Source organism: Cololabis saira, chromosome 1 (assembly GCF_033807715.1).
Source record: "Cololabis saira isolate AMF1-May2022 chromosome 1, fColSai1.1, whole genome shotgun sequence".
NCBI lineage: Eukaryota > Metazoa > Chordata > Actinopteri > Beloniformes > Belonidae > Cololabis > Cololabis saira.
This window is the reverse complement of record NC_084587.1, coordinates 31,053,763-31,080,047: the sequence shown is the minus strand read 5'-3', so window position 1 is coordinate 31,080,047 and position 26,285 is coordinate 31,053,763. Positions and strand designations below refer to the sequence as shown.

Genomic DNA, 26,285 nt, shown 5'->3' with positions numbered 1-26,285 from the left:
TATGACTGAATTGTCTTTTATTTGAAAGACACAAAACAAAAAACTATGCTGTGAGTTTGCACTATTGTTACAGTTTATAATGCTTTATAACTGTTTAAGTTTTAAAGAGCAAGCCATGCCAACCATTTTCCACAAACTGAACTAAAAGTAAATGTCAGGTATGCATTATGCATCTTCAGTTTCATACAAGTAAAAATATTTTGCCACAAACTGAATAGTTTCTCTCATGTATGACTTGACTTTTTTCTTTTCCAGAAATTGAACAACTAAAATTAAATAAATAAATAAAAGTAAATAAATAAACTATGAAAAGTCCCAAACTCAAAATGCAACATGAATTATTTAGCTTATGACAGAGCTAAGCGCTTCAGCCACATCCTCCCAGCCTAAGAGATTGGCATATTCTTCTTCAGGAATATTAGCATATCCACATTTATATTTATTTATATCATCCAAATTTCACTGTGATGGCGCTGCATGTGGCTTTGCATGTTGCTAGTGTTAGCCGTGGTGTAGGGCAGGGTTCTCTTACAATGTTTGCAGATTGTTTGCGCCTTGTCAGCCACTCGGTCGCCGTTTCTATCCACAATTGGAAATCCAAAATGCTGCCTTACCGGTGACTTAAATGTGTCGGAGGCGTCTTCTATTGCTTTTTTTTTTTTATTATTGGGGGGTGGGTGGGTGACATCCATTGCCAATCCAGGAAGCAAGAACACACGGAGGCACACGTCGAGCACTGGAAATCTGCAACAAAAACCACAAACGAAACACGAAACCGACACGGAGCCGACCAAAACACGAGCAGCAATCGACCCAAATCTCGAGATCCAATCACAGTCTGAGCTAGGCTACCGCGACTGACTAACCCCAAAAACTAGCAAGCATGCAGGTGAACAAGCCAATGTGTATGTCTATGTGTGTGTGTGTGTGTGCGTGTATGTATATGTCTGTGTGGCTATGTGTGTGTGTATGTGTATATGTATGTGTGGTACACCGGAAGTACAGGATAGCGTTAGACTGAAGAAGGAGTCCTACCGGGCTATGTTAGCCTGTGGGACTCCTGACGCAGTAGATGGGTACCGGCAGGCCAAGCGAGCCGCGGCTCGGGCGGTCCTGGAGGCAAGAACCCGGGTCGGGGAGGAGTTCGGGGAGGCCATGGAGGAAGACTTTCGGTCGGCATCAAGGAAATTCTGGTGGACCGTTCGGTGCCTCAGAAGGGGGAAGCAGTACTTTGCCGGCACCGTTTATGGTGCAGGTGGGGAGCTGTTGACCTCGACTGGGGACGGTGGAAGGAATACTTCGAGGATCTCCTCAACCTGACTGACATGCCTTCCATTGAGGAAGCAGAGAGTGTGGACTCGGGGATGTGCTCATCCATCACCCAAGCCGAGGTCACTGAGGTAGTTTGTAAGCTCCTCAGTGGCACCGGGGGTGGATGAGATTCGCCCTGAGTACCTCAAGTCTCTGGATGTCGTAGGGCTGTCTTGGTTGACACGCCTCTGCGACATTGCATGGAGGAGGGGGACAGTACCGCTGGAGTGGCAAACCGGGGTGGTGGTCCCTCTGTTTAAAAAGGGGGACCGGAGAGTGTGCTCCAACTATAGGGGGAACAAACTTCTCAACCTCCCCGGGAAAGTCTACGCCAGGGTACTGGAGAGGAGAATACGGCCGATAGTTGAACCTCGGATTCAGGGGGAACAATGCGGTTTTCGTCCCGGTCGCGGAACACTGGACCAGCTCTATACCCTCCGCAGGGTGCTCGAGGGTTCATGGGAATTTGCCCAACCAGTCTACATGTGTTTTGTGGATCTGGAGAAGGCATTTGACCGTGTCCCTCGTGCCATTCTGTGGGGGGTGCTGAGTGAGTATGGAGTCCGGGGCCCTCTATTAAGGGCTGTCCGGTCTCTATATGATCGGAGCAGGAGTCTGGTTCGCATTGCCGGCAGTAAGTCAGACTTGTTCCCGGTGCATGTTGGACTCCGGCAGGGCTGCCCTTTGTCACCGGCCTGTTCATAATTTTTATGGACAGGTTTTCTAGGCGCAGCCAGGGGCCGGAGGGGATCCGGTTTGGGAACCTCAGGATTTCATCTCTGCTTTTTGCGGATGATGTTGTCCTGTTGGCTTCATCGGACCAGGACCTTCAGCATGTGCTAAGGCGGTTTGAGGCCGAGTGCGACGCGGCAGGGATGAGAATCAGGGAAAGTGTGGCGTTCCTTCTCCGGGTGGGTGGAGAAGTCCTGCCTCAGGTGGAGGAGTTCAAGTATCTCGGGATCTTGTTCACGAGTGAGGGAACGATGGAGCGGGAGATTGACAGACGGATCGGTGCAGCGTCCGCAGTTGGCATCTGATTGGTTCAGAGTTTTTACAGGATTAAAGCTGTCAGAGAGGTCGGATTTTTTTCTTTCCTTTTTCTGAACACATTATTCACTGGCTACTCTCAGGATGGAAGGACCATTTCACCCACCATAACAATAAATGTTTTTGAATACGATTACAGACTATACCTTTAAATGGGAGCATTTAAAATAATGTTTCTTAGTAACGCATTACTTTTTGGTCTAAGTAACTGAGTTACTTTTAATGAAGTAACTAGTAATGGTAACTAGTTACTATTTTTCAGTAACTAGCACAACACTGATTGCTACGTTGTTCTCCATTCTACTTGTAAATCCCAATATCGCGCTACAGTTTGTCACCTCCACGACATGTATCGTGACGTTTTTGTATCGCGAAATTCCGTGGCAAGATATGTTGCTACACCCCTACCATCCATCCATCCATCCATCCATCCATCCATCCAGCCATCCATCCATCCATCCATCCATCCATCCATCCATCCATCCATCCATCCATCCATCCATCCATCCATCCATCCATCCATCGTCTTCTGCTTATCCTGAACTTATTAGAGATGCCCAGACTTCCCTCACCCCAGACACTTCCTCCAGCTGTTCCAGGGTGACTCTGAGATGTTCCCGGGCCAGTCGAGAGACATAAGTCTCTCCAGTGTGTCCTGGGTTTTCCCCGGGGTCTCCTCCCGGTGGGACATGCCTGGAACACCTCCCTAGGGAGGCGTCCAGGAGGAATCCGATACAGATGTCAAGCCACCTCAGCTGACTCCTCTGTGAAGGAGCAGCGGCTCGACTCCGAGCTCCTCCCGAGTGATTGAGCTTCTCACTGTATAGCTAAGGGAGCGTCCAGCCATCTTGCACATCTTGCATCTTGGCCGCTTGTATCCGCGATCTTGTCCTTTTTGTCATTACTCAACTGTAACTGGGGAGAAAGGGAGATCTGCGAGCTACACAGCCTCACAGTTACATGTCTGGAACCACAAAGGATGGTCCAGTGTTTGAACAACTGGCCACAAAAATGACAAACCATGGCTTTTGCAAGAAGCAAAACCCAGCCAAAAAAAATGCTCATCCACATGTTCATCCATCTTGTTCATCCAAATTACACCTGTCTGACGGTATATAAATCTTTCTAATGTAGGGATAATACGTCATTCTACACACCCACACATCTTATGTTATGCGGATAACGCCTCCCGACTCGCCTTCCCTCCCCTCTACTTCCCTAAAGGCACTGGGTGGCTTTAGGGAAGTTGAGGGGAGGAAATATATACGCCTTGCGTATATATTACGGCATGTGAAACACAAGCCCCTTTCACACAGAGATTCCGCAATATTGGTGTAAAGAAGTCCTGCCAATACGCCGCCTTTGTTGGTTCACACAGAACCATACAACGCCGGCATAACGCCGCTCCCGTCTGTAAATTCACACAGCATGCCGGCGTTCCGCAATCAGAGGCGTGACGACAGCGTCAGTCCGACCGTCATGTCAGCGGCATGCCGGCTGTGTCATTCACACAGACCCCGTTTCGTCTCTGTGACGGCTCTGTGACTACCTCCGCTGCCGGCTTATTGGTGGGGCCACTTGGCCCCCCCATTCCGCCTCCGTGACTTTCACACAGAACAGCGAGGCGGCTTAAAGGCGCAACGTTCCCGCCTCGAACTGGCTGTGTGAAAGGGGCTACACATTCATCCAGTGATAATAGCGGGATCTAATCTAAAAATGCTCTTTGATAGCATAGGGCTGTTAATAACTCTGGTTTGGCTTTTCTTCAAAGTCGTAACAGATTAGCTCATCTTTTGAAATTCATGGTCGGTTGACCTTTATTTTGAAACAAGGTAAAAACCCTGCTAAATCCAAGGGCTTAATCACATTGAGGTTTGGTAAACAAAAGATCTAAGGATGTCACTTTTGGATGCCAAATCTTAATTAAACCAGTGAAAGTAAAACTGTTTTCAACACAGTCTTTAATTCTACTAAACCTTGTTATTCAAACTAAACATACATGATAATAATCAGTGTAAGAATCTTCAGGGGTCCCTATCTCTCTATCTGATTCTTGCTCTGTCAATCTTTCTTGCCATCTACTTTCCTCCCAGCACTCACGTATCACTTGTTCTTCATCCCACCCTGCCCCTCTCACTCTTTAATTTACCACAATTAATCAGCATGAATGTTCTGCAGGTGAAATTCTCAGAGCATGTTAGTTTTTCTCTCTTCTACTCTTTTTCGCCGCTCTATCTCTCTGAGTGGCTGCCACCTATTGCTTTCCATCACTCAGTGTGTTATGCAAAACTCTATTACACATGATTTAAAGTCTTTCCATCTGTCTGCCACTCAGATGAGGACTATTTACTATTCCATCTGAATAGCAAATCACTAAAATCATTCAGCTCCACTCAGTGTGTTTGTGAAACAAGTTTGCAACATGCTCTAACAAAGCTGACAAAAGCCTGACTGCCAAATATCTCCTCTGTGGGTGGAAAAAAAACTGATATGTAACAACTTCAGGGAGTGACACATTAAAGCGTCACAATTTGAAAAGTTTGGCATGCTATATACTATATGACACACTGTTAAACCAGATCCTGTGATCAGTGTGTCTGCTCTAACCATGTGAGCCCAGAGGACATGCTGTGAGATTCACTGTAATTAATAACATTTCATTTAACATCAAAGAGAGCATCCGCCTTGTATCATTCTCCAGTTCTCTCGCTGATTTTATGTGGACACTCCAGTCCATCACCACCACCCCATCTTCATGTCTCCTCTTCAATCTATCAGTCCTATTCCCATCTATTCTTCCCTCTTCATCTCCTGGTCAATTAAGTTCACTTTTCATTTTTCTTCTTACATTCCACATGTCATCTACATACTATATCTATTTATTCTCGCTTCCCTTTATTTGCTCTATGCTTTCATCATTTTTCTCACTTCTTTTAATTTCCATAAACCCTTATTCTGCCTTTGATTATTTTTTTCTCTCTTTCCTCCTCCCTCCAACTCATATCAGTGATATTTCAGCATCAAAAGGTGAATCTTATATCATGAATCATCCACATTATGGCAATTTTACTGACCTAATGTGAGGGAAAATGTCAACTCCAAATTCGAGAAAGAGCTTAGAAATCTGTCCCCTTGTATGTTCACGTTTAAGAGAGCAGCCTATGTGTACGTTGTTGCATGACTGACAGCAAAGAGTAGAATGATAGCTTCACGAAAATGAAATCAGAGGAAGAAAGAAGTGAGGAGTTGAAACAGTAAAGGGAACAAGGGATGAGAAAAGAATCAAGAGGGGAATGGGTGGGGCAAAGATGGGCCATGTATTAGGGAAGGTAGCGTTTATGGACTGATTGATGGTATAAAAACATCAAGGAAGGAGGAGAGTTGGGGAACAGAGGTTGGCACATTTTGGAGGGATGAAGGGATACTAGATAAAGTGACTTGGCAGAAAATAAATGAGGTATTGGTGATAAAAGATTAGAGTAAAGTAGTATAAAAGCTATTGCCAGATTCTGAAGACAAGCAATTAAAAGAACGATAAAAAGACAAGGCAGCCCCTGGGTATAGGAAGTAACAGAGACTAAGAGTCACGCTGCATTATTATAATACTAGCACACATAAGTACTTTCCATCAGAGTGAGGTGGAAATTTGGTCAGGGAACAGGCACCAACGCGTCCGCACAAAAGACATACATGTACAGAACCTAAAAGACTGGAATAAAAGTGCTTTACTGGGACAAAGATGGGATTCTTCAGGGATGTGAGCTCAGCGGATACAGAAAGAAAGGCAGAAGAGAGATGAAAGTGTGCTGATATTTTCAGCTTTAAAAAGGGATTGCACCATACTGATATGATCACATGTAAACACTGCAGAACTCCGCAATGGCAAACTTAAAACTTTAATTTTTATTTTTTGAAGATTAATTTTGCTAATAAAAAATAAGAAGATGGTGGTTGTTTAATGCTACACTTAATTTTGTTTATATATACCAAATCCAATCAAATATACATGATTAAACACATACTTTTCAGATATTTCAGATTTCACGTGCAATACTTACTATTATAAGTAGGATGAAGTAGATGAAGTTGTAGAAGGAATGAGCGTCCATCACATAGTACATGATCTCCACCCAACCCTCCAGAGTGATCACCTACAGTCAACAGGATCAGTAATACATTTAGTTCCACAGGAGAAGGGATTTACTGAATTCATTAGACATTTTTGGAAAATTATTTTTCTTTATAGATCATGATATTACAATATCAAACTGTATATATTATGAGCATTTCTTTGTGCAAATAAAATGTTTATGTTGCATATAGTCAGGTTATTAGAATACAACCAACCGAAACTTTAAATGACAAAACCTTGATATTTTGGGGGCTACTGAATATAAGGATATGTCATGAGCAGTACAGAATGCTTGTGGTGGTATCGAAGTTCTCTGTTCTGGGTGCTAATAAAACAAATATCAGACAGTCAGCTATTAGCTGAACAATTAAAATCATAACTACAAACTAACCTGAACTATATGTTTATTCAGATGTTAACATGTTTCAAGTTTTCCAAAGTTACAAATTCAGTTATGAGAAGATGAGAAATCAAACGGAGCCATGTTGAATAGTCAGGAAGGAATATTTCGTAAGAATTTAAGTTTATGTCTAAATTAACAGTTGAGTGAATTCTTGACAAACAACAAACTAGTGAGGTAAACTTTGTCACACGAGACAAGTGGAAAACTGCTTGTAAAAAAGTTGTAAAAAAGAGTAACATTCATATCGTACGCCTATCGTACTGACTAAGCTGAAACTGATCGAGAAAATTCATAGATCGTGGATGGATGCAGTCCAGAATAAAGTCTTTACTTCATATTAAAGTTAGGAAAAAAAAATGTTCTTTTTCACATAATTATGCGCACAAAAAAGGAAGCAAAATTATTAATGAGTCTGGCCTATATTTATACTTTCTTTCACATATATTTCCATTCAACCTTAAACAAACAATAGAATATCACAAGTGGTCTTTCACTCATCTTACGTGTTATTCTTTTTACAGGGTTCTGGTTTCACCCAAAGTTATTCATCTTTGAAGCTATAAAGAATGATTCCTTTATGATTTTTTTTAACCCAGTTAAGACTAAAATAAAAATTGATACCAAATCACGAACCATGGAAAACAAAGAAATATATTTGAAGGTGAAAAGTACTTTTTGCTAAAAATTAATGCAGTTTAATTGGTTCATTTGCTAACACAACAGCTTACCTGAAAGATGACAATCCAGGCATAGGCTATGTTATCAAAGTTGATGGCACCTTTGTGAGGATTGCTGCTTCCAGTATGACACCTGGTGTAGTACCGGTTCCAGTTGACACATAGCCCTGCTACACTAATGCTGCCATTGTTCAGAGGTTCAGGGCTCAGACCGAGCGAGTGGCGGTACAGGACATCGTCTTTATCCAGGCAGCATGCCCTGCCTCCTTCGCGGCGGGCCGGGACATCGGTACAGGACATGATTCCATTGTCCACAGGTAGAGAGCAGATGAAAGGCCGCTCATCGTCTTCATCAGCCATGTAGTATGGCCGGGGGAGGTTGATGCCGGTCGTGCTGAAAGTGTTGAAAAGGATGACAATGAGAACAACACTGGGCTAAACACGAGCCTAAAATGTGTTTATTGATACAAAGAGAGCAGAAGTCAGCTATAAGGGAATTTAGGTTATATCAAATAGACCAACAAATCTAGTATAAAAATATTGTCCAGACGGACGTGTTGAAAGGATAGACCGAAAGGATACAAGCGGCAGCTTCTTTATGAAACAGAAATGGTTACTGTCAGTCATAACAACGCCAAAACATACAGCAACTCAGAAAAAGAACAGCGGCCACTTTCAGTCGCTCCTTCACCAGCCACATCCTCCGCAGCAAACCCCCTCTTGTCCTGCCCCCCTTGCCTTTCTTTTCCACTCACACACAAGCTTCAGCCCTGAATGCATTTTAACCCCACATAAACATGAACTACAGAACTTTCTTAACATTAACACAGTCACAGTTGAACATAGATGCAGGAACACTACAATATAATGACAATCATAATAGGCCTACTAATGAAAAATAATAAAGCAAGTCTATCAAAACAGATGTGTGACTCTCAAAGTCCAAGACAAGGCACTTTAGAACGCTAAAAACAAGCATTTTAGTGTTCTTTAACTTTAGTTAAAAGGCTGAAATAACTAACTGACTGCCTGGTTTGGAAGCAGTTGAGAAGTGTTTCTTCTCCTGCCACTTTGTATATCATATATGTTAGTTTGTATTTGTTTGGCAGTCAGGTCAGTTGAAATTATTTTAAAAAAACACACAAACAAAAATACAACACATACTAAACATTTTTAGAATGTCTCCAGTACTACCACAGCAAAAGTCTTCATTGAAAAGAAATGTAGTTTTCATAAAAACTACTCGTAATGGCATATTTAGGAAAGGGAGAGAAAAAAACAAAACAGAAATGGTTTCAGAGAGTTCCAGGTTTGTTGATTTTTCATTAATATTAATGGAATATGGCACCCCTTTGCACTCTTGCATTCCCTTTGCAGAATCATAAACAAACAAACAATTAAACAAACATACATTAGAATAACATACTTGCTGTCATGGTGAATAAAATGTTTGGTGTTCAGAACATGAAAAACATCTTACCTTCTTACTACACACTCATTGCTCAGATACAATAAAGATATGGATGATTCAGAGCCAAGCTGAAGGCCTGTGACTTCAAATAACTGCACAGGAGACACTGTATTAACCCTACTGCAAATGCCCTCTCCAAAACATCAGCTCTAAAAAATGTTTCAATTTTCCTGTGCATGTTTCCAAATTCCCATACCCCTCACTGAAAAGACATCTGCGCCTTTGCAAATAATTCCAAATGCTAGATTATAATTTTACAAAAAAAAAGAGCAACTTTGCTCACAATGTGTAAGAAAATTGAAAACAAAGCCTGATGTGATGTTTGATTATCTGGATCATGTGTGGTGAGGTTTTTAAGAGGAAAAAGAATAATTTTTGCTTTCATTTTGATGTCATATTTCTGTATGATGTGAGAACTGAACTCAGGGCACAATTATCACACAGAGAGAGATGAGTGGATGCAACAATGGAGGAACAGAGATGATGGTAAAATTGAACATAATGATGCCAGATAGACAGAGAGATGTAGGAAGGTAATGAAAAACGCACTTAAAAACCAGCCACACCCAGCTAACACGACCAGATGTCTGACACCATTTGTTGACAATTTTCATTAGTTTTTGTGTTATGTTGAGTTCTCGGGTATATTTGTGGTGCAGAGACAACAACCTCCTGCTGAATGTCAGCAAAACTAAGGAGATCGTGGTCGAACTTCCGGAGAGGCCACACTGAACTCCCACCACTGACCATCGATGGTGCTGCTGTGGAGCGGGTCAGCGGAACCAAATTCCTGGGGGTGCACATCAGCGAGGACCTCTCCTGGGCCACCAACTCTGCATCACTGGCAAAGAAAGCCCAGCGGCGCCTTTACTTCCTCCGCAAGCTCAAGAGAGCGAGAGCTCCCACACCCATCCTGAAAACCTTCTTCCAGGGCACCATTGAAAGCATCCTGTCCAGCTGCATCACTGTGTGGGGCGGTAGCTGTACTGAATACAGCAGGAAAGCACTGCAACGCATAGTGAACACACTTGGGAAGATCATAGGTGCCCCACTCCCCTCCTTGAAGGACATTTACACCACCCGCCTCACCCGGAAAGCTATCGCGATTGCGAGCGACACCAGCCACCCCGCACACAGTCTGTTCAGCCTCCTACCCTCAGGTAGAAGGTACAGGAGCCTCCGTTGCTGCACCACCAGACTCAGTAACACCTTCGCATACCAAGCTGTCAGGATGCTAAATTCTCTCCCCTCAATCCCCCCAGCCAGACCCTCCAGACCGACAGGGAACTGAACTGAAATCCCCCCAAAAGCCCCCCCCCCATGAACACTCAGGACTACGAAACAACTGCCTCTTTTAATATCACCACTGTGTCACTTTAAATTCACTTAATTTACTGCTCACTGTTTTTAATATATATTTATAAAACTTTTTTACATACTGCACAAAAAAAATAATCTTATCTGTTGTGCCTGTGCCTGCGCACTTTATATGTTTCACCGAGGGAAGTGGGAAACGTCCTCTCGATTCCTTGTATGTCTAACATGTGAAGAAACGACAATAAAGCTACTTTGACTTTGATATTTTGTACATTTTCTGCAGACAGGTTCATCATGTTACAGTGGTGACAATAATAGCCTGAGACACATCTGACCAGCTGGTCAGTGTAGAGAATCATTAATTTCACCAGTTTAATGTATTACACAAAGCTGTCTAATTTTTCCCTACCGCACCAACTAAACATTCATAGGCTTTATCATCTAAAGTAGTCCAAAGTATTAAGTTTAAACCTTAAACTATTAAAATGCATTTTTTTCCACTCTACCTTGTAACAAGCAATAGCATTTTACAATCTGCTTGGCTAAGTAGCCTGGGCCCCCTCCAGGCACAGAAGCATTGTAACGAGGCAGGGTCATGGTTCTGCCCTGCTCTCAGCATGACTCTAGATTCCAGCCAGAGCATTTTAGAAGCACTTCCAAGCACAACCTGATCCGTTGGAACTATGACATTTTAAAGTTTATCTGAAATGTTCAAGTTTGTGCAAGAATAACAAGATCACGTCGCAATCTACTTGTTTAAAGATGTAATCATAAGGTCATATTAAATACTACCACAATTGAAGTTATTCTTCAGCCAGACTTTTTTTGCTAATTGTCCTTAAAATGGTTATTGGTGTGAATTGGAATGTTATTTCATCTTAAAATGAGCTCGTCTTTGCCCATGGTTAAAATTTCAACCTAGACCCACTCACCTGTGTCCTCCACGTCAATGTAATGTTAAGTATATAATATTTTCCCATGACAGTGCTTTCACACCTAGTGGGACTCCTGATGGCTGCACCTGCAGCCCTACAACCATGATGTAGGTAACCCCATGCACCAACATCCATCCATCCATCTTCTATACCAGGCCCCGGGTCCACTGCTCGTGGGGGCCCAAGCCGAAGAGGAAAAAAAAAGTGTGCTGAATAAAATAAGGAAACTTGGACTGTATAACACTTGTGTTCACAAGGATAAAGTTGTTTAAAAAATTAAAATAAAAAAAATAGTCCCTTCTCCCCGTGTGTGTCTGCCTGCCATGCACGGGTTCGTGCGCGCGCGTCTGTTTACTTTTAGCCAGTTGTCGCATCAGAGCTTTATAGCAGGAAACTCATGCTGAGTTTCAGCAGCTGAAGTTGATTAAAAACTAACTCCGGGCAGCATGGATGAGGCCAGACTATCAAACCTCACCTTGCTCTCAATCGAGAGGGACATCGCCATTGATGAGAGCAAAGTGATTGTGACCAAAAAGACGAGTCATTATGAAATCCAGTGCTGAGGTCGAGGTTGCCAGATCGGACAGGTTCCAGCCCAAATGCAACGTAAAACCCATCGAAATAATGAAAAGCCAGCCCGAATCTTATATCTTACAATCTTACAATCTTCAGGCTCCAAACAAAAACTACAATACAATTGAGTAGATTAAAGCAAATATATTATCAGTGAGTTTATTGTTTAAGTTTCTACTTTTCTCTGCCATAATGGAAACCTTTTTGTTAATAATTTCTCCTAAATATTTAGTAAAAATCAGGAAAAGCAGCCCAAATATATATTTTTCAGCCCAATTGGGCTGAAAACTGCCCAACTTGGCAACACAGATTTAGAACATCCGCAGGAGATTCTCCTTAAAACGATGAAATAAACTCTTTAATGAATAAAAGACCCTTGGATTGAGATTTGAGACAAATTAAGACATTTAAATGCCTTATTTTAGCAAAAATGGAATTTGAGAATTTGATAACATTGATAACATTGTCATAATGCTGGATATATGGCCTTTCCTATATTGTTTGTTGCTATTTGACCGCCGTGTCTGATTGTGTTAAATGCATATCGTCGCACATTGTAGTGTAGGTTGAACACGTGTGTCTGAATTGTGCTATTCGGCTGTATTGAGTCCGACATCACTGGATGTCATTTGATTTTTATCTCCAGGTTGATACCTATATCTTAAAGTCTGCATTAGGCTTTTTTTTTAGCAATCATGTTTTAACGGGGATGTTTAGGCCACAAGGGCCCATCTAGAATGCTTCGACCCCCCCTGGGCTGGGACTCCTGCCTTCCCCTGAACATGGAACATGGTCCACTCAGACTAAATGTTCCCTGCCTCTTCCAGGACGCAGGTGACATTGAGGGGGTAATTTGTGAGACAACTAAAAGGTAACCTTTAGTTGCACATTAAAACAAGAAACAACAGTGAAAAACACAGGCAAAGCCAGCTAATGATAATACATAGTTGGCTCTCCCAGCTTGGAGGTCACTGCTCCAAAGGCCCCAATTGCCATTAGCACCACTGTTGCCCTGTGACACACAGACATAGGGGAAAGCGACAGTGTGTGTGCGCGTGTGTGTATGTGTGTGTGTGTGTGTGTGGCCACATCTTGATTTCTCTACATCCTTACTCTTATTTCACCAGCTTGGCACTTTCATTTCAGTTCATTGCACAAGAAATTCTAGTTTCTATGGTGGTTTAGATGTTCACATTTTTTTTCTGTGCATCAAAAAGAAAAAGCTTGCATTATACAGTTGTGTCTGCATAAATTGAGTTGGGTCCCTTGATATGATTTTGTATGGACCACCTGTGACTCCTACTATTTGTACTTTTGTCTCGTTGCTAACCAGAGGCTTGGGAACAGCAAGCAAACATCAGGAAAACGTGAGGCAGTCCACCCACCTTCTGTAATCTTTTCTCCATCTCACACAGCAACTACAATTCCTCATTTCTGTGTGTGACTAACCTGGCATTCTGACACAGCAGTCAAAGTCATTATCAGATTAGACAGATTAGGCCAAACGTCTCTGCATATGGAAGAGGCTATGTTCGGCAGTACACCGACATCTGTCAGTGCCAGTCAAAGGTGTTGTTTTACACCTCCTGTTTCTGTTCGTGGAAACCATGCGGTCAGTGTAAATTCTGTCCTTGTTTGGGGGGCAAAAAAAACAACAAAAAACTAGTGTGCAGATTTTCCTCAAAACTACTGCAATTAACTGTAGTGGTTTTGGGGTTAGGGCATCCCTGGATTGCATTTCCTCTCCAATACTCCTACTCATGTATGACAGTGTTACCATGGTGATGGCCTGCCCCAAAGCTTCTCATCAGATCATTATTTTTTTTTTCCTCCCTAGGCTTTGCAGTGCAAACTGCTGTCCAGCTTACTCTTCCATGTAGCAGAAGCAGCTTAATCAAATGATTGGTTGAGAGTTCTGTCTCTTCAGGCGGTGGAATAGCACCATTCCACTGTTATAAGCTCCACTCCTAATGAACATTTTGGGCTCAAAATACATCTGTTAAGTCTTCAGATTTTAATTCGGACTTTCCCCAAGTATCTTGCAGTGTAAATATATATATCTTTTTCTAAAATTTCAAACAGATAGCTTATCACAATTATTACAAACGTTCTAATTTTCTGACATTTTTAGTGAATTGAAATCACCCTGCTGTTTGCAATAAAACTGAAGCATGTTTAAATTTGTCAAATTGTCATTTTATTGTGCTCCATGTACCTTTTCTGAGAGATAAAGTAGCATAGTTCCAGGAAATAAGTCATTATAGTTTATTTTTTTTAAAGTATGGTGTTTAGTCATTGCACTTCCTTTTACAAAAATATCAGTAACACAAGAGTCCAATCTAATCAAATCTGATTACTATTGGAAAAAAGAGTTGTCAAGTGGCTAATGGGTGAAGGTATCTGAATTTTAGGTGATAGTCGGTGACCCTGCTACTGTCCGAAAAACAGTATGGAATACTCAATCAAAAGGCATCAAAATAGAAAGATGGCTTTGTTCTTTTTGCTAATGTGGAACACAAGCTGAAATCAACCACAAAGGAATTGGAGCTCTTTGATTTAAAAGCAATGAGGCAGAAGGGTGATTGAATTTCTGATGCTCTCCTGAAAGTACACATCCTGCAACCACTGACAAACAGAAAATTGGTCCTGAAAAGCACAAGGATATAATACAAAAGAGTAAAGCATATTTAGTTGTCAAACTAAAGGTTACAGATGGCGGAAGGATAAAGGCACAGTGCACCAGGTGCAAATTAATAGCCTCCTAATGATTAGTCCTTTTTCCAAACACAAATACTTTGATGAAGGTATTCAGTATTATGGTGCATATTTCAGTGGGCATCACGTCTGCTGTAATTATGTGTGTGAACATAGGAAATCTTACTGCTATATAACAAAACAATATTGGATCGTTCTGAAACTCAAATAGATTAAAAACATTAAAATAATAAGATCAATAGATTTTGTTTGAAAGTGTATTACTTCACATTGATTTCTTTCTTTCTTTCTGTTCACCTCAGCCAAAGCACAAATATTACTGTGATTTAACATACACAACAAGCACAGATTACAAAGACAAAAAAAAAAAAAAAAAGAGTTGTTTTAAAAGATGGCAGTGTGTTGGAGGTGGGGCGAGGGTTATTGAAAAGTTGTCCAAAGGTGGAGTTTTTAATTAAATGTCAAACTTAATTGTGAGATAATTATATCTGCTTTGTGCAAATTTTGGTTTGCACAATGAGGTCAGCCTCATTATATTAGCTCTTGAGAGAATGAGAGCACCAGGGAGCTTTCATCTCCTTCTCTTTGGGATATCAGTAAATTGAGTAGATGGTGTGATTAATCTTCACACGGAGTGAGAACAGGTAATGAGAGGCGAGATGACAGACACACACATACACTTGCACACATATACATGCACACTGGCACACAAGCATCACAGTGTCTCACACTTTTTTCTTGCATGCTGACACACGGACTATTGGGGGGGTGACGTGACTCACATTGTGAAGTTTTCCTCCGGATAGCAACGGTTCCTCAGCAGCCCTGCCCAAAGCTGCACCCCGATGATGCCAAAGATGAAGAACACGAAGAAGCAGAGGAGGAGGACATTACCCAGCATGGGCAAAGTGTCAAGCAGCAGGTTCACCAAGATACGCATGCCTGCAGAGAGAAACACAGACAAAGCTCCACGTGACTAGAACATTTTGGCTTCACAGCATGGCTGATAAATATAATATTTAACTTTAAATTAGGAGTAAGTTAAATTGTTGCTGTTGGACTCCAGTTTACGTGGTGGTCCAACAAACTGAATAACTAAAAATACACGCGCTTGACCCTCAAGAGAAAATGTTCATTTCACCACAGTAGACTCTTGAACTTGAGCCTAAAACATACTTTTGTGTGTAATTTCTTTACCCCCCCTCCACCAACAGATCAATTAAATTAAAACAGCTTGATGAACCTAGACCTGTCACCATGACTGAATGTTTGTTACACGTCAGTATCAATATGCAGCAGAGGATGACAAGCAACTAACACAAATTTGATGTTTTTTTGTTTGCTTTGTTTTTTATGAGTCATTATGCATGTGCAAAATATAGAATACATGCACACAAATAATAATGATAATAATAGTATTAAGACGTTTTTCATGCTGCTCACTCGCTGTTGCTATCCCTGGGGCTTCAGTTATGAATTTAACCAAGAACCCCCTTACTATTATGCAAAAGCTATAATTTCAGTTGAATTTCATCCATTCATCAATACCTCCCCACCCCCCACCCCCAATTATATTGTTGTCTTTAAATTTTTTTTTGTTGTCGTTAAATCGACGCAGAGCCTACGCCGTAAGGTACGGCGTAGGGTACGCGGCAAAGCGCACCGTACGGTGCGTGTCGCCGCGTACCCTACGCCGTAGGCTCTGCGTTGGTGTAACGCGGAACCATAAATCAGCCTTGAGCGGCAGCCGACGCTCAAGCCGACGAAATTAAAATGGGGTAATGGAAAAAAACGCTAAAAGGGTCAGAATAATATCACCATTATTTAGAGTTCTAAGCAAATTCTTGGATTCTTCATTTCTTTGCAATCCTTTTGAAAATAATTTTGTACTTTGAATTTTGTACTTTGTACTTTGTACTTTTTACTTTTGTACTTAAGTACATTTTACACCATGTACTTTTGGTACTTTATTATATTTAATTTGAGGTACTTTTATACTTTTACTTAAGTAATTTTCTTAATGGTTACTTTTTACTTTTACTTAAGTAATTTTCAAGCAGAAAATGTGTACTTTTACTTAAGTACAATATTTTTGTACTTTTTCCACCTCTGGTGTTGCAACTGGAGTCTCATGCCAGTGCAGCAGCTTGGGAATTAGAAATAGAGGACAAGTCTTTACTCTCTATTGTGCTTAGCACTTGATCTTCATCAGTGGATAGGACGAGTCAAACAAGAATCCACATATAGTCCAGAATTTATTTCCCAGCAGCATTTTCCTTATTTTATAGTGATATAAACTACTATATCAGACTTTTTTTAAATTATTATCATTACGTTTTTTTAGTTTTTTTTATTATTGTTATTTTTACAAGTAATTCCTTTGTGAGAAGCTGTAGTGGGATTATGCGCTCTGGTAAATTCTAACTAGGGTAAAGTGGGCTTGAGCAACAGTATCAAGGTTCATATACATAAAATGAAAGAAATACAAATCCTCAAAGATGTATGTGTTTAATTTGTGTTTACAAACATAAAGGCTCTCAAATTCTACTGAATAAAATCTTTATTTTTTTTAAGTTATTTCTTTCTTTTAGGTATAGGCGTACATTTTATCATACCATCTTCCTGCTCATATTGGAACTGAAAATATTGAACTGCCATTTCCATGTAACCGAGAATACCACCATAGTCAGTTAATCAATCACTAATCTCCACACTAATTGTAATCCAACAGCCCATTACTTTTACTCAGCTCTCCATAACGAAGGCAAACCAGAGGTCAAATTTTATCTGTAAAATAAATTGAGGTTTATGAGTACTTGGCTGACTAATCGTGGGGTAACATGGCGGGCACTTCCTGGTATTTATATAATAGATAGATACTACGGTGACAACCGTATTATGATCAGAGAACCAAAAAAAGATTATTTGATGTTTGTGACTTTGAGTCAGACAATGAATATACTGTATCCAAAAGGGAATGATCTTGGTAAACCACAATATTAAGGTAGGCTGTGGCCCAGTTGGTTCTGAGCAAACTATCTGTTCCTCAAAAATATCCTTATTCCATCACAATCAGCAGCGCTCTTTACTCAAAGACAAGGTAGAACTGATCGATGCTTGCATGTATTTTAGTTAATACTGACACAACCTTTGAAATATCACAGCAGAAACTGTCAAGGGGGTCAGGTTGCGTAAGACCAGATGTAGGAGACACAGATGGCAGGAGTTCCAAGAACAACGTCATTTATTAAACTTAAAGTGCTGCCAGACAGGATTCAAAACAAGAAACCAAACTTAAAACCAGAAGTAACCATGGCGGGAAACATGTTAGTGAGAACAGTACGGATAAGCAGGGAACTAGGGAAAGCCAAGACAAGATATACACAGAAGACTTGACGAGACACAGGTGCAAACGATCAGGGCAGATGGGAACAAGAGAAGTCAAGGCAAAACTTAAGCACAAGGAAATGGGTTTTTAAAATAAATCCGGAACTTAAATTAAAAAACCGTGACAATACCCAAAACTGTGACAGAACCCCCTCCCAAAGGAACCAGATGATCCTAAAAAAAACAACAACTTTCAGAACTTTTACTTATAAGGAATCAGTCTTTTTTATGATGTAAAGATTGTGGGAGCGGGATGAAACGATAACAGGGTTCACCTTACGGCCTCAGGCTTGGAGCATGTGGCTGAAGCTCTTAGCTCTGTCAAGCTAAATAACAGTCATGTTGCATTTTGAGTTTGGGACTTTTCATAGTTTATTTATTTACTTTTATTTATTTATTTAATTTTAGTTGTTCAATTTCTGGAAAAGAAAAAAGTCAAGTCATACATGAGAGAAACTATTCAGCTTGTGGCAAAATATTTTTACTTGTATGAAACTGAGGATGCATAATGCAAACCTGACATTTACCTTTAGTTCAGTTTGTGGAAAATGGTTGGCCTGGCTTGCTCTTTAAAACTGAAATAGTTATAAAGCATTACAAACTGTAACAATAGGGCAAACGCACAGCATAGTTTTCTATTTTGTGTCTTTCAAATAAAAGACAAGTTTTTCCAGTCATATGCGGGGAGCAAGGTTTCAAGGTTTCAAGGTTTCAAGGATTCAAGGTTGTTAAAAAAATACTGCTATAATATTGTATCGTATCGTTATCGTAGCCTCAATATTGTGTATCGTACCATATCGTGAGATTAGTGTATTGTTACACCCCTAATATGTATATATATATATATATATATATATATATATATATATATATATATATATATATATATATATATATATATGTATGTATATATATATATATATATATATATATATATATATATATATAAATAAATATATAAATATATATATAAATAAATATATATAAATAAATATATTGGCCATCCGAATTGTGTTTTCTTTACATTAGTCATTGAAGGGCATGTTGGAGGCCAAGTACAAGGATACTAAAGTGAAGGCCATAGCCAGTGCTGAGAAGACAACTGCAGTAAGCCTAACATCGGATATGTCGACCTCCATAAACATGGATGCCTACGTAGCTGTCACCTGCCATTTTGTGAATGATATTAGTGCATTAGAGACAGTTGTTTTGGGAGTGCTGCATTCCCGTCAGGCCCACACAGCTGAGAATCTGGCCAGTAAAAACCTCACTCATGGTAGAGTGCGTCGACCTGATTGCACAGTGTATCAGTGCTCATCTTCTTGAATGCAACACGTTCTTATTTGAGTTACTGTTACATTTCTGCCTACTCAAATCAGTCTGGCCACTATTTTCTGGCTTTTAACAACCGCATGGGATTTTCACTGAGGGAACAGCAAATTATTTTCTACTGCCCATTTTATAGGCTGTAAACCTTAGAGATGGTTGTGCTGGAAAATCTTAGTAGATCAACAGCTTATGGAATACTCAGACCAGTTACTTCAAGCAGCTTTCTTCCCTGTTCTGTTGGTCAATTTGAAATTACAAAGGTCACCTTGATCACGTCCACCTGCTTAATTGAATTGAACTGCACATGTTTAGATTATTAGATATTTGCACCAACAAGTAGTTGAACAAGTGTACCTAATGGAGTGCCATAGTGAACATGGGTATCCTTTGAATATTGATACTTGACAAAACCGAGGTCCTCCTCATTGGTTCTAAATCAACACTATCCAAAACCGACAGTTTCCCTATACTCATTGACAACTCCACTGTTTCCCCCTCCCCACAGGTCAAGAGTCTGGGTGTCATCCTCGACAGTACCCTATCTTTTCATTCTCATATCAACAACATTACCCGGTCCTCTTATTTCCACCTGCGCAACATCAACCGCCTCCCCGTCTCTGGAACAGCCTACCACCGGATCTCAGGAACACCACCTCACTCCCTCACTTCAAATCCAAACTGAAAACCCACCTGTTCAGAACTGCCTTCTCCCTCTGACTCCACTTGCACTGTGTCGTTGTGTCGTTGTTGTGGTTTTTTATTCTGAGTATTTGTTTACCCCCTAGCTTTTATTATTGTGTTACACTGTTTTTAACTATTGTACGGCGACCTTGAGTGTTCAGAAAGGCGCCTTCAAATAAAATGTATTATTATTATTATTATTATATATAAGGGATTTTCTTCATTTCTTCTCCCTTAGTAGTTTTATGTATAGAGATTAAATGAGCCCTTGGTGAAAACAAATAGTATCTTAGATTAGTTCGTTTATTTATGATTTCTTTGTTTAATATCATGTCTTTTTTATGAATTTATAATACATTTTTGGGAATACGAATTCAAAAAACGAAATAATTCACATTAACCTAACAAACAAAAAGGCAGCCAAATCTAAGTAACCTAGTAGATGCAAATAATTAAAGGGGACCTATTATGGCATCTAATACCTATTTTAAACAGAAACCTTGAATCTCTTAAAAACAAGCTTTTGATTGTTTTTGCTAAATAAATTAGAAATTCAGCCTCTGAGCCATGTCTTTATCATCTCAGTCTCTAACCTCATTATCTATGCGGGATTCTGAGTGGGCGGGGAGGCTATGATAATGAGGCACTGTGCTGATTGGCTGCCTGAATGACGCGATACACTGTTACGAGAAAATGGCGGAAGCTCCGGCCGGCGGAGTTAGTTGTGGGCGTGGTTTCACGCATCGGGGGCCAACGTATGTAAATCGCTCCCGTCGTTATGTAACGACGGGAGCAGAATCTGAACGGCTCGTAGAAGCCACATCACACTGGATGGCTCATCCGGGCGGCTGTACAGACACTGCAGAATTGTTGAGTTGGCAGGCTGAGGGGAGACCACTTTATATGTTAAAGCAGGAGAAAACGTGTTTTTCATAATAGGTCCCCTTTAAATTACCCTTGGCTGACCAAGAATTAAAAATATTGCCCTGGTAGTGTTGGCGCTAAATGGTTACAAGGAATATACAATGGAGACATGATACATGCTATGAATGTACATGATATACAAAAATAAAATAATAATAAAAGAGCACAAAAATACCACTTCATAACTGCTGAAGGTGAATTTTATGTTGGTATAAAAATAATAACATTGTTTTCACTAGAAAATTTAAATGGTGTCACTTAACTGGAATAACACAATATGATCATGTGTTAACTGAACATCTCAGAAAACATTTACTTTAAAACTTTCATCATCTGAAACAGTTAAAGCTCTCTGGAAGAAGCAGTGGAGGGAAATGTTTGGTGCAAAGTTAAGATAAATGACAACAAGTGATAAAAAGATTAGAGGTGAGCGTAAACAGCATGTAAATGAGATTTAGATGTCTGTTACCTTGGCTGCTAATACTCTGTCTCCCATAAGGGCTGTGGATAATTCAGAAATTAGACCCAAGCCTTTAAGTTGTGACCGGGGGGAACCAGGCATGGCTGATTTCCATTAGCACCATTAACAGACTCGCTGCACTCATCCTCCACTGAGAGTATGTGTGCAATCATTCAATCATTCTACACATACAAATGTGTTTATGCAAGAGGTTTTGGCTGTGGCATACACCAGTGATTTTTGTCGTTTTATGTCACTTTATAAATTGAAGTGTGAACAGCAGAGTATGTGCCCACATGATTCAACCTCTCTTTGACTACGCTGATAAACCTCCTGCAGCTTGGGGATTGAATTAGCCCTGAAATGAGCTCTGTGGTAAATTGTCTTCAATAAAGGAAAGAATTGTTTCTTTATTCATTCAACAAATAAAGAGAGGTGAAATGACTAGTCAGGGCAGTGACAGCAGTGTTTTCTATAAACTGACCTTTTCATTCAGTCAAAATAACTTAAACCTTAAAATGTATGTTTGTAATTGTGTTGTCAATACATGACACTGCATAAGCGATTCATTAATTTGCAGGAAAGATATTGGGCTTTCCATTACCAAATCTATCATCAGACAAGGGGATTATGCCGTTCATCACATCACTTTCATTGTCAACTCTCTGTAAAGCTTTGTCAATTTCAAAGTGTTGATGAACTGTCTTCACTCTCTTTTGCATTCTTTCAAAGTCTACAGTATGTTCTGAATCAACTTCCAAAACATGATGCAAGATGTGAATAATTACACAATCACAGTCATTTGACAAGCATCTGGTATGCTGTGTCATAGTTGTTTGTAACAGTAGTTTTGTATGGCATATGATTTTATACTTGTTCACAGATGTGTATACGGGTTAACATGGTCCTTTGATGCTTCTGTCAACTTGCTCATCTTTAAGAAAACAGAAGATGAGCATGTCTAACTCTTTCAAAATGATTAGATCATTGATCATAATTCTCAGACGTCTCAGTTGGTTACAGAATAGGGTAATGAACCTTACAAGTCGCCTGTCTTTTTTCATGCCTTTTTGTCTACTCATGAGGTGGAAAAAAGATGGGATTTTATTTTACGCCTTTCCGATAGTGGCTTTTACACGCACACACTGAGACCAGGAAAAGGTGGAAATATTACTCAAATAAAAGTCAGTAATTAGGGGCCTTAAGTAGGCTTGAGCGATAAACCGAAAATTTACCGTTACCGACATTCACTGCGATGACCGACGTCAATTTTCCCATGTCAGTAAATTCAGTGTTTTGATAAAAAAAGAAAACAAATGTCTTTGTCTGTTTTGACTGCGTGCTGATAGGCTAGTTTCATTCCCCTTTAAGGGGCAAATATACTTGCTGTTTTGCCTGTGTTCGTGTCCGTTCGCGTTCACAACCAGCTGCGTTGTGAGCGAGGTACGCTCACAACGCAGGAGGAGAGCTCGTCGTACCGGGGGTAACCGATTGGGGGCAGTATGCAGAGCCAGTGTTAGAAAAGTAATGAATTATTTTGTAGTAGTATAATAAACCAACTGGTAGAATAACGGATAAATAAATAAGACAGCAACACTGGATGAAGAGGAGATCACTGCATTGCTTTGCTCTCGGTAAAGAAAACAGCGCCATCAGAGATGGTTTGTCAGGCCGTTCAACCAAAGCCGTCGGAAGGCTGGAGAGCTCGTTCGTCTTGCTGATGCAGGCAACTGATGATGAGAAACAGCGGCAATATTTTTGCATGTTCTCCGTTTCGTTTGACAACACACGCTACATGGGATTGCCCTGTGGATTCAGCTCAAAACCACACACGGCCTCCGCGTCAAGTCACTTGTGGTCAACTGGTATCTGACCTGGACCAGCGCCACTCGCGAGCAAAGCGAGAACTGCAGTCCGCGTAAGCATACATCCCTTTAAGACAGCGTCTCTATAATCACAATACTCCACCCATCCAGTCCAGGAAAGCGAGGAAAATCATCAAGGACCCAACTCACCCCGGACACTCACTCTTTGAACTGTTGCCATCAGGCAAACGTTTCAGGACACTGAAATCATGCACAAACAGACTCAAGAACAGTTTCTATGCCAGAGCCATAACTACACTCAATACTGCTAAATACTCAAACTGACTTTTTCCATGTGCAATACTGACCGAACCGTGCAATACCTGCAATAGAATCGTGCAATACCTGCCAAATGTGAATACTGTATGTTGTCTTCCTGTTTGTCCTTTTAGAGATTATTTATTTTTATAGTTGTTGTTTTAATATATATTTTTAAACCATGCACCTTAAAGAAGATTGCATCCAATTCCGTTGTACCTGTACAATGACAATAAAGACATTCTATTCTACATTCTATTCTGAATGAGAAGGGTAACCCAAGAAAATGGCTGATGGTTCAAACGAAGAATATAAAAGGTATAAAAGGTATGTCTAGTATGAGACTCGCGCATTTAAACAAGTTCACACACTCTCACGCCACACACGCCATTTCTCATGCTAAGAAATTAACTTCAGCGCACAGTAACTCCAAACGAGTCATGGCACACTATTGTGAGCTGAGCTCCCAACTGTCTGGAGTTACCGATCAATCGGTCAATCTGAAAATATGAATTCCTTGTTGCTGGCTAAGGGTTATCGTACATTTATCATTATTGAGGTAAAACTGCCCAATTAATCGTGATATTGATTTGAGGTCACATCGCCCAGCCCTAGCCTTAAGTATCTTGGTTGTTGTTCACGGGTGAGTGAACAATGGAGCAGGATAGTGACTGATATAGAGTTTGCACTACTGCATATTCTGTAGCAGTCTGTTTTGGTGAAAATAGAGCTGAGCCGTAAGGCAAGACTCTGTTTAGTGGTCAGTTAATGTTTCTACCCTCACCTGTGGTCATGAACTGTGGGTAGTGACCAGAATAATAAGATTGTGAATACAAGAGCTGAATGGAAGTTTCCAGCAGAGTGGCTGGACTTTCCCATAGAGGTAGAATGAGTTAAAGTTCAGTTTTCCATTAGACACGACGGCTGCAGCTCCTCCACATTGAGGGTAGCTAATTGACATTATTTGGACATCAAACTGGGAAAAAACCCTGAAATAGACCCAGAACATATTGGAAAGTTTATATTTCTTAGCCGTTCTGGGAAGATCATGCTGTCCTCCCAGAGGAACTGGAGGAGTTAACTGGGAAGAGGTACGTCTGGGACTTTCTGCTTACGCTGCTGTGACCTAAACCAGAAAGTGGAAGTTAATGATGGATGGATATATTTATAGAAGGTGGCTTCTCTGAGCTCAAACATCTGAGATCAGTGCTTAAATAGTGATAATGTGTATTGTGACCTAAAGAATCCCCCCAATCACAGGATATGTGATGGCATCAGACTGTGTAAGCACTAAGCGTTAATAATCAAGTCAATTTACACTTCTGTGAAGGCAGTATCGATAAACCAAATGTCAATGTACATTTTAGATCTGTGTTCTGGGAGCTAAAATAAAATCACTGGCCTCTGGTAGTTTTAAAGAAATCAACACAGAAACAATCAGAAGTGGTGAAAGTTTTTTGAAAGTAGCAGAACTTTCACCAAAACCTCTTTTTTTTTCCAGTAACAAGTTTTGGTGGACCTTTAAGTTAGTGCAACTCAGTCAAGGGTGTTTTAACCAAAAGGGCCCATGGTAGTGGGAATCTAACAAACTGATCAAAATCCAATGTGACATTTCCATGAAAACATGAGAGCTGCTACAGATCAACAACAGAACTACTGAAAAATTAGGTGCAGGATCCCATGATGAGTCCTTGTGCTTTGTATATGTTGGTATGTGTGATTTTTTTTTTCTGCCCTCAGTTTAAGGTCTTAGAAGAACTGCAACACATAAATCTATGACTAATTCAAGCAGCAATATTTAAAAATGAATATAATTTAATGTGTTTGCATACATGCACATTTGTTTATGTCAAAATTAGAGTTGAAATGCTATGACTTAATTAGTGTAGTCTTTTGCCCACATGTATGTATTAAGAATTTAAAAACAGTAAAAATTCCAATAGTTTTATCGTGTCTCCCCCCTAGTTTTTCCTGTTTTTAAAACTTTCTCCTCCTCCCATTTCTCTTCAGTAACCCTTCATTTAGCTGGATTTTTCCCCTCCTTTTTACAATCTGATTTTTCTCTAAAGTTTTTACTAACCTAACTGCAGCATCCTCAGTGATTTTTTCCTAATTCAACCACCAATAAAAGCACCACCCTAATATCATCTCCTTGACAGAAGCTACTGTGTTGTTTTTTCTTGTTTTCTTTCTCATTCAGGTCCACATGTACAGATGTAAAAAAGAAGTGAAAATATGTTGAACTTTTACAGATTACAGTTGTACATATTGTTTAGCTTAACCTGTTAACCCCTAGGGATTTTGGAGGTGAATTTCACCTAAACAGGCCTATCCAATTTAAATCAACAATATGTCCACAATTATAAGGACAATATGCATAATATTGGTCTCAATGGATAGCTAAGACCTCACAGCATACATTTCCAGTGTGCTGTGAAAAATTGTGAATGTTCACATGCCTGAGAAAATTGTGATAAACTAAAGAAAAGAAATGACACTTTTATCCTCGTCTAATGTTTTAGTTGTTTGCACAGTGGAAAACACCATGATAGCAATGCATATAATTCATAAAGACACAACTGGCTGGATTCAGCAACTCCTTGACTACAACTGTACCAAGTTACATGAGAATAGCTTAAAGCACATAGATTATATAAAGGTTTCAGTGTGAATAGTACCAGGCGGACTCTCCATTTGGGCACTGGGATACCTATACTCCAAATGTGTTTTTTACCTGTCAGGGAATTTGGCTATAAAATACTTATAATTTCGTAAATTTAAAATCTAAATCCAAAGATCA

At 40.2% G+C, this 26,285-nt stretch overlaps 1 protein-coding gene across 1 annotated transcript in view; it reads right to left on the bottom strand.

Annotated features, from left to right (window-relative positions):
• LOC133442765 (voltage-dependent T-type calcium channel subunit alpha-1I-like) overlaps positions 1-26,285 on the bottom strand; it is a 240,372-nt gene that overhangs the window by 111,334 nt on the left and 102,753 nt on the right. Inside the window, exons 5-7 of the mRNA XM_061720633.1 lie at positions 15,364-15,523; positions 7,622-7,964; positions 6,417-6,509 (exon numbers count right to left, since the gene is read on the bottom strand). Of these exons, the coding sequence (XP_061576617.1) occupies positions 6,417-6,509; positions 7,622-7,964; positions 15,364-15,523 (596 nt within the window). The remainder of the gene's footprint in view (positions 1-6,416; positions 6,510-7,621; positions 7,965-15,363; positions 15,524-26,285) is intronic.